This window comes from Nymphaea colorata, chromosome 11, assembly GCF_008831285.2.
Source record: "Nymphaea colorata isolate Beijing-Zhang1983 chromosome 11, ASM883128v2, whole genome shotgun sequence".
In the NCBI taxonomy this organism is placed as follows: Eukaryota; Viridiplantae; Streptophyta; class Magnoliopsida; order Nymphaeales; family Nymphaeaceae; genus Nymphaea; species Nymphaea colorata.
In genome coordinates, this window is record NC_045148.1 from 17640081 (window position 1) to 17649520 (window position 9440).

Below are 9440 nucleotides of genomic sequence, written 5' to 3' on the forward strand. Positions count from 1 at the left end.
ATGATTGTATGACGCTTGTCAACTAGAGTGTAATGCATTCATCATTTGCAGTATGAGTGTGACATCCGTAGGAATTTATAAAAGTGGCTTCATAAAGGCCTAAAATCATTCATTTTTTCATTTTTCAGACTTCACTCCACTCGTGGTAATTCAAAAAGTAAGTTAGCGAGGGGAGAAAACAACTCTTCGTTGTTGATGTTGCTATGTGTATAAATCTTATTGTCTATTTTAAATTTCAGATTTTTTGTGTTAGCTTATTGAGATGATGAAGAAAAATATTCAAGATTATTTAAAAAAAAACAAGTTATTGACCAATTGGGAGAAAACCAAGAGGGAGAAAACAAAAATGCTGGTTGTTGTAGTCCGAAAGCTCTTGATGTTGTTCTTTTTTACTCAGATTCTCCACCTTTTAGGTATTCAAAAATTGAAATTGTAGAAAACATCGTGCGTAATCCAGGGTTACAACGACCTATATGAGAGATACCAATAAATAAGAGAGATGAAGTTAGGCGAACATATATCAATTATGGGTCATATAAGCATAAGTTTCATAGATGTCCAGTGTCAGGTCCTTGAAGTCAACCTCGTAAATTTCAAGCTTTTTGGTTTCAAAGATTTTCATGGTTAGACTATTCTTTAAAAACAGATAGTACATATTGTTTACCGTGTTATCTTTTCAGTACTCCAGATTCAAATGACAGTCCATTTATTACTGAAAGATTCAGAGCTTGGAAGAGGGTGGGTGGTAGTGAGAAAACATGTGTTTTTCGTAGTCATGAAGGGACTAGTCAAAATTTGCCTCATGAGTTTATTAAAATTTTAGCTAATTATAATGACAAAGTTGCATAAGTTGTTTTGGATAATAGCCTAAAAAATGCTAAATATACATCACCAACAGTTCAGAAAGAAATTTTACATGTTTTTACAAGTAAAGTGAGCTAAAATTATAAAAGAAATTGGTGATGCTAAATATTGTATTATTATTGATGAAACTTGAGATGAGTCCAAGAAAGAGCAAATGGCTGTTGTTCTTAGATTTGTTAATAAGCAAGGACAAGTTCAAGAGTGATTTTTAGATGTTGTGCATGTGAGGGATACTACAGTAATTACACTGAAGAATATAATTTATGCTTTGTTGTCTCAATATAATCTTAGTATTTAAGATATACGAGGTCAAAGATATGATGGTGCTAGTAATACGTGAGGTGAATGGAATCGATTGCAAACATTAATTTTAAATGAATGTCCTTATGCATATTATTTTCATTGTTTTACTCATAGATTACAACTTGCACTTGTTGCAGCTTCAAGAGAACTTGTTGATGTTCATAGCCTTTTTGAACAGTTGACATATGTAATTAATGTTGTTAATGCAAGCAGTAAACGTAAAGATGAATTGCACGAAGCTCAGGCAAATGAAATTGCATTTAGAATTGCTATAGATGAACTTCAAATAAGAAGAAGACTTAATCAAATTGGTTCATTACAGCGGCATGATGATACTAGATGGAGATCTCATTTTTCGTCTGTGTGCAGTTTAATAAAAATGTTCGATGCAACATATGTAGTATTGAAAAATTTAAGAGACAATGGATCAACGTATCAAATACGGGGTGAAGGTAATTCAGCTTACAAAATGATAACATCATTTGATTTTGTATTTATTTTTTCATTTGAAACAAGAAATTTTGGGACAGAGTGATATTCTTTGTGAGACATTGCAGAGGGAAAGACAAGACATTCTAAATGCAATGAGTTTAGTTTATAATTCAAAAAAGTTTCTACAAAAACTTAGAGAGACTGGTTGGGATTCATTTATAGATATTAGCAGAGCATTTTGTATGACACATGATATCCCTATTCCAGACATGGATGAACAATATTTTGTAAGAGGATCACATTCCTGTCGTGAACGTAATTTCATTACAGTGAGACATCATTATCATGTTGATATTTTTATTGTTGCCATTGATTCTTAGCTGGTAGAATTGAATAGTAGATTTAATGAGAATTCTATGGACATACTTCGTTTGATGTCGATATTCGACCCTAAAGATCAATAATGAGTCGTTTAATGCACGAATGCACGAGATGCCTACACTCTTCCACAGAAGTTTTATCCAGAAGATTTCCTAGATTTAGATTTTATGGGTTTAAATTATCAGTTAAGACATTACAAGAATGATATTTGTTATCATCTAAGTTTTCAAAATTTGGGTACACTATCATATGTATGTGAAGTATTGATACAAAGTAAAAAAAGTGAAGAATATCCTTATGTATACTGGTTGCTTAGTCTCATCCTAACACTTCTTGTCTCCACTGCAACCACAGAAAAGGTATTCTCTGCTGTGAAACTTATTAAAACAAGGTTGCGTAACAAAATGGACGATGAATTCTTTGCAGATTGTCTACTTTTGTATATTGAGAAAGAAATTGCTTAAATGTTTAATTTAGATGATATTATTCATGCATTTTATAAAATGAAAAGCCGTAGAGCACAATTACAATAGGTAAAGTATTTTGTTGCATCCTTTTTATGTTAATGTTTATTTGAATTATTATTTAGTTGCAATAATCAATGCTATAGTTTTTATTTATATTTTATTGTGTATGTAAATGAATGATGATATGCAATTATTTTCAATAAAAATAAAAGCAAAAACTCATTGTGTATGCATAGAAAGAATGCAAAATTGCTTATTTTAGATAAGTAATATTTATTTTGGTTTTCGAGTTTGTAGATGTCTTTGTTCGCTATCTTTTTTGTTGTGATATTTGTATGTCTACTTTATGTTCACACCTACTTCACTGTAATAGAAATAGAGCACCTTATATGTTTAGGACAGATCGTGCTTTGTGCTAATGACACAAATATTTATTAAAATGTATCGTAGGACAGGTTGTACTTCACGTTCATGATGTGGGTAATTATATACAACACATGTTCCCTTATACTATACTGTGGTTTTCAAATATCTAAAGTGTGTGAGTATATATATATATATATATATATATATATATATATATATATATATATATATATATATATATATATAAAATGTATTACAGTTCGTTGGACCGTTCTGCATGCCCAGAGAAAAAATCCTGGCTCTGCCCCTGGTTGTGGTAATGTGTTTGGGAGTTATCCCGCCTTCACCACTAGTCTCGCCTGTTTGGAGCGCATGTGGTGCAAGGCCCTCCCGCCTTCGCCATTGGTCTCGCCTGTTTGGAGTGCAGGTGGTGCAAGGCCCCAGGATATTATTGTGTGATGTGCTTGGAGCGATAGGCTCATGCCTTTCAAAACTGGGTGTCATAAGGAATGATGAGTATCTCTTCTTAGAATTCACACATCCATGGACGAGTGCTCTTCCGCTGCAGCGTGAATGAATTCGTATTGTTTCGGGCCACCACAGGGGTTGTCTTTCAGCTGTAGGCTGCCCGCAGTATACACGTGCCTATGTTTGCATCCACGGGAACGGTCAATTCACTAAAGTTAATGTAAATGAAAGAATGTGCATGAAGTGAATGTGATTGTGAAATGTGTTAAGTGTGGCCTTTGAGTGGCCTTCACGTATAATGAATTATGTGAGGGGCATTCTTGACAAGTCAAGAGACTCTATGCCTAATAACGACATGATAGTGGTTTGCTTTCGTATTTGTTATAACTTTTATTTGAGCCCTTACCTTAAAGGGTTAGAGATTTATCTCGCTTGTTACCAAGCTTTCAATTGTTTCCTTTTTCAGGTTTTGGCGGACCTGGGGCAGTAGGTTAATCAAATGGCTTTACTCACATCCTATTGGAGAGGTTTTGGGTCTTTTGTAGTGTCGGCGCGTCATGTTTTGGTCTTTTTGATGTCTTGTTTTTGTTAGACATCAAAGTTGTGATTTGGGGTATTTTTTGTCATATGTGTTAATATGATTTTTGTATGAACGAAATTCATTATTTTTGTATGAACAAAATTCATTATATAATAGAAAGTTGCCCCATTGTTTGAAATTGCATGGCTCATTTTCTTTTCAATTGTTATGTCGTGGCACCTCAATGTTTTATATTTAGAAAAAAAAATTGTTTGAGAGTCCAAAAATTGAGGTGTAACATATAATGTACTTTATTCGTGTATTTTAAGAATATAATAATATTTCTAACCGAACCTCATCTTAAAGACTAGATAACATGTAAAACAAGATTTATAATATGTTAGGATGCAGTTTTAATTTTGTTTCGTCTAAAAGAATCCGGCACGAAGCTGCATTTAGCCTCGTCTTTGCCACTCTGAGGAAAGTCTAGCTTCTAAGGTTTTTTTTTATGGCATATTTATCACCTAACGATTTGATCAAACGTCTTAGTGCAGGATAAAAACGAGTTAGGATGAACAGTAGACACTTCGGATGTCCTACCATTCATTTATTCAAGATTATTTCATACACTGTAGAAAGCGCAAATACATGAGTGCAGATGCAGTGTTTTGCATATGCTTATTAGCTGATGCTCAGCTACTCCATGACTAAGATGCTCCTTTGTTGATTAAACGATACGCTTTTCATAGCGACAGACCCTGGCTTCTTTGTACACATGGCCAGGTCTACAGAAGTAGCCTTTTTCTGGGCCGCAATGCGAATCAAGAGAGCAAATGCAGAAGCCTTCTAGTGCACATCCTGGCTTGTCAATCACCAGCCCCTTTTCTTGCAAGCCCAAAACACTGTCACTCCACTCTGAGGAGAACAACCCCTTGGGATCAAATTTCTTCATCACCTTCACAAACTTCTCTATCCTTCCATCCAGCTTCTCCTTCATCCCCAAGAAACAAATGTTGCGGTTCTTTGCCCAATGTGGCAGCCCCCCATACTTGAACAGCCACATCTGCTCAATCTCTTCCAGCACATCTTCATTGAGCCTTGGCTGCGCAGGATCATGGCCCCTGTAGTATGTGATGTCTATTTCAACACAGTCAGACGTCTTGGCAACATACGCAGTCGAAGCGCGAATGAACCTGAGCTGCATTCCATTGTACCAATCGACGCCACAAAACGAGTCAGGTGCCATGTTTCTTAGCTTCTTGACATCTTTTATGAAGTTTGAGATGTTCGCCATGGAGATGCTAAAGGCCATCTGGTGGGTGAACGAACCATGGATCCTTGGATCCCATGCACAAACTGTGCGCAGGCCATTTTCCTTGTCGAATAGGCAAGAGCCTGCAGCCTGCAGGTTGCTGTGGTTTCCAACAACGGGGTACCCTGTAAATCCAGCCGGGCTTCCTATGTTGTTTCTTAGGCCATTGCCGCGAGAGAGGGTATTCTTCATCCTTTCTCTTGCTATTAAGCATCTGCCTGTGGTGTTCATGGTGGCTTCATGTTCTTCTTCTGCAACCACAAGTTCCTTAGCACATTGAGTTTATACATTCTAAATCAAATGGTAGGAAGCAGTCACCAACATCAAAGGTAAGGCAATAGTGTGGAACTAGTTCGCTAATGCAAAGGACAGATTTTAATGCTACTACCTAGTTAAGGTAATGAAATTTTTGTGTAATTTGTCATAAGATGGCGATCTACTCTACTCGTAATTGTGATTTTTTTTACGGCAGCCACCCATTATACCAAACACCCAATTCCTAGAGATATAAAGACGAGAGGGTTTAGCTTTAGATCTGAACCTGTCTTACGCGTGGAGACGACCATGGATGATGACTGTGCCCTGAATGGACTGGCATCATTTTGGCCGTTGCCGGGTTCTGACAAGGGGACTCGGACATCCACACGGTGAACCACTTTTCCCTGAGAGGGATACCAGGTAACATCGCCAAATTCAGTGCTTCTACCAAATCTTTCAATGTGATCTTCAAACCCACTGTCACTGCCAGCTTCATTCGTTATGGACCTCTTGAACATCGGTTCCATCTGCAGCGTCACCTGCATTGTAAAAGACACGTATTCACACTCTAACCATACGTATGCATGTATAAATCCAAGAGATCGATCACAAACTATGTAATCTGTTTGTGATTTTGGTGATCAAACTTGGATTCAACTACTATAAACTGATCATATTTATTTTGGGGATACAAGGCTATATTAACTCATTCTGAATCTGGTACTACTGGGAAATGTAGATGCAATTGATTGGATCTGGCAAAGCGACATAGTGACTTCAGATGTTAGTCTAACCGGTACAGTATGTCTCTATCTGAATTAGATTTGACATATATATTGTTCGTCATCACCCTTGAGCAAATTTTTCCAAGTCCACTCATTATAAATTGGTCATTCAAATCATGTTCGGACTTGGATAATTCAAATGCGGACGGAATATCTTCAGGTGTTGTTACTTGAAGATCCAAGTAAAGAAATACCGGAATACAGGACTTAAATTTGATAGTTCATTTAAAGACTATTTGCTTGCCTACTAGTTCCTGGACTTTCCATCACATCATAAGAAACAAGACAAGATAGAGGTTGTTACAACTGATAAAAGCAGAGAAAATCACAGCATTGAGAGAAAGACCAGAAAGATAGAGAAGAATTTTCTATTCAGATTAACTTTCTATATATATATATATATATATATATATATATATATATATATATATATATATATATATAGAGAGAGAGAGAGAGAGAGTTCTAGACAGTGTTGTACGTAACATATGATATGGAGCTGCATAGTAATCGTTGTATTTCGAAAATGCGATATGTTATAATATCTGTATCCTACAATTATATATATGTTTTTACTGTTTTTTTATTATTTTTTTAGATTTTTTTTTATTAATGTTTTTCAAATACGATACAGTTATGGTATTTTATGATACAACATCTCTTCATACAGCTTGGGATGCGCTTTTTACAACATTGGTTCTAAAGAGTTCACCTAAGCAAGTAGTAATATATATATATATATATATATATATATATATATATATAGAGAGAGAGAGAGAGAGAGAGTTCTAGACAGTGTTGTACGTAACATATGATATGGAGCTGCATAGTAATCGTTGTATTTCGAAAATGCGATATGTTATAATATCTGTATCCTACAATTATATATATGTTTTTACTGTTTTTTTATTATTTTTTTAGATTTTTTTTTATTAATGTTTTTCAAATACGATACAGTTATGGTATTTTATGATACAACATCTCTTCATACAGCTTGGGATGCGCTTTTTACAACATTGGTTCTAAAGAGTTCAGCTAAGCAAGTAGTAAGCTATTCTATTACAACTTGTTGTAACAGTATAAGAGATAGAGTTAAGTCTATATAGACTTTATTTAGTAACGGAAGTCATAGAATAAGGCCATATGCAAGCTTTTCCTGGGAACCAGTTACCTGAGAGATTGCTCCAAGCACACCAAGCGACACTTTTGCAGCCAGAAGGTCAGGATGGCCCTCTTCCAGGCTGATGACTTCGGCGAAGCGGCCATCAACCGACGACGCCGTCGGCACGACGATCCTCATGCCGACGACATACTCGTGGACAGCACTTCCCTTGCCAAAGATGGAGCTACCGTGGGCGCCTGTGCTCAGCACTCCACCCAGGCTCAGGCCGAGCCAGTATGGAGAAGTGGGCAAGGCCAGACCGTTGGCTGCAGCAGCCTCGATCAATTCATAGAGGGCAATGCCGCTCTCCACAGTCATCCTCATGGATTCAGGGTCCACTCGGACAACCCGATTCAATTTTTCAGTACTGATCGCGAGGCCGGTGCCGGGGTGGCCGCCGGGGCAGCAGAGTCTGGGGAGGTTGTGAGAGTAACGTGTGACGACCTTCATCTTTTGGTTGGCCTTGGAGGCGTTGGAGACGATGAGAAGGAGCTCATCCTCTGTGGTGGGGTAGGCAACGGCTGCAACCCAGCAGGTCCTGCGGTCTGAGAATGCACCAATGCCATTCTCGACAACGCAATCGGCGTTTCCATTTGCGCAGTGGACAACCGGCCCCGGTGGGCTGCCGGTAACCGGCGCCGTTCTGCTAATTAATGAAACTAAGCCAAACAAGAAGGAGCAGGCTACGCAAGAAACGAATGAACTCATTTCTCCTGACTTGACTTGTTTGTAGGTGAGCAGTGCACATGTATATATACAGACAAGTAGAGAGGGGAGAGGGAGAAAGAGAGCGACTATTCCAACGATCTCTAAACGTGATTTTTTACTGTGTGTGAATAAAAGGTTTCTGCAGTAACGTTTTAGAGAAAGTTTCCGCTACACTTCATCGACAAAAGGAGAGAAGAAAAGGTAAACCTACTTGGGTAGTTGAGAATTAAGAGTAGAACAAAGACTTTTTTTCAGAGGGGAGTCAAATGGTTCAATGAGCTTATTTAAGTAAAGACAAACTGAATTAAAATTTTTTATTTTTTTAATATATATTTTTTCAATTAGTTGAGGTGGGGCCATGGCTTATATGAACCCCCTGCTTCGGCCTTCATTGAGAGTCGTATAGAGCTTGGAAGCTTTTTAGGCCACATTGGGTGCACCACACTTGTTCTATACACAATGCATATGCACCAAACGGACTTCAGAACATTTTAGCCATTTCAGAAAGAAATGGACATATGTTGGAAATTTTGTTTTTGCCCATCTCATCGTATCTTCTTGTCCTTAATAAGTTAGCTCTTCCTTTAACGGACTAGGTTTGCACAAAAAGTTCTGTGCACCAAGGATAATACACAATCAATATGCACGAATAAAAACATAAAAAGAACATAGGAATCAGACGGATTAAAAAAAGAAAAACAGAATGTCTATATTTGACGTCACTTTTTTCATTCCTTTTGTAAAGGACCTCTTCTTGTTAATGATGAGGGGTATTATAATCATTTTGTAATCACATGCACATATTTTTGTGTGAGCAATGGTACATTTAACCAGATTGAGCCTAATTAAGGGGTTCAGTGTAGTTGGTTGGGTCGCCAAAAGCTGGTAAAAGACGTTCAACTTTTGTAGGCACGAGTGCCAGGTCTTTCAATGAACAACAAAGTATTGTAGTTTGCTTTGTCATGGTTGTCTAAGAGGCAACATCTAAGCTTGACAGAAAGGCAAACACTATCAACAAATTTTGAGGATTTCAAGATCAAAACTTTGAGGATTTCAAAATCAAATGATATCTGAGATTGATGATCATCGAATTTCTATTAGTGACCCTTCACTTTTTTGTCATAGTCAGGAAATAAGCCATTCCAACTAGGTAATTTCCTCATCACTTTACTATATATATATATATATATATATATATATATATATATATATATATATATATATATATATATGACAGTCAGACCCTTATGTACCAGAATTAATGAAAATCCTGTAGACCACTTACTTTAAGTAGATCATATTAAGTTGGCAGCCAGACCCTTATATACCAAAATTAATGAAAAGCCTGTAGACCACTTACTTTAAATAGATCAGTTGATAATATAGAAGTCAAACTGTTTTTTAAAGAGGCTGA

The 9440-nt window shown here is 36.8% G+C and overlaps 1 protein-coding gene across 1 annotated transcript; it reads right to left on the reverse strand.

The window, feature by feature from the left end:
* Positions 1-4403: 4403 nt before the first annotated feature.
* On the reverse strand, positions 4404-8026 carry LOC116263615 (L-gulonolactone oxidase 5-like). The gene is made up of 3 exons (XM_031643350.2): positions 7328-8026; positions 5655-5910; positions 4404-5364 (listed from the first exon to the last, which is right to left on the reverse strand). Exons 1-3 carry the CDS (start codon positions 8024-8026, stop codon positions 4529-4531), a joined length of 1791 nt encoding a protein of 596 aa, XP_031499210.1. The 3' UTR covers positions 4404-4528.
* Positions 8027-9440: the final 1414 nt, after the last annotated feature.

Excerpts from the sequence above, each read along its gene's own strand:
- LOC116263615 (XM_031643350.2), bottom strand. The coding sequence starts at position 8,026 with ATGAGTTCATTCGTTTCTTGCGTAGCCTGCTCCTTCTTGTTTGGCTTA. Across the intron at positions 5,911-7,327 it reads TGCTTGGAGCAATCTCTCAG|GTGACGCTGCAGATGGAACC; the intron begins GTAACTGGTTCC and ends TTTACAATGCAG. Across the intron at positions 5,365-5,654 it reads CGTCTCCACGCGTAAGACAG|AAGAAGAACATGAAGCCACC; the intron begins GTTCAGATCTAA and ends TTGTGGTTGCAG.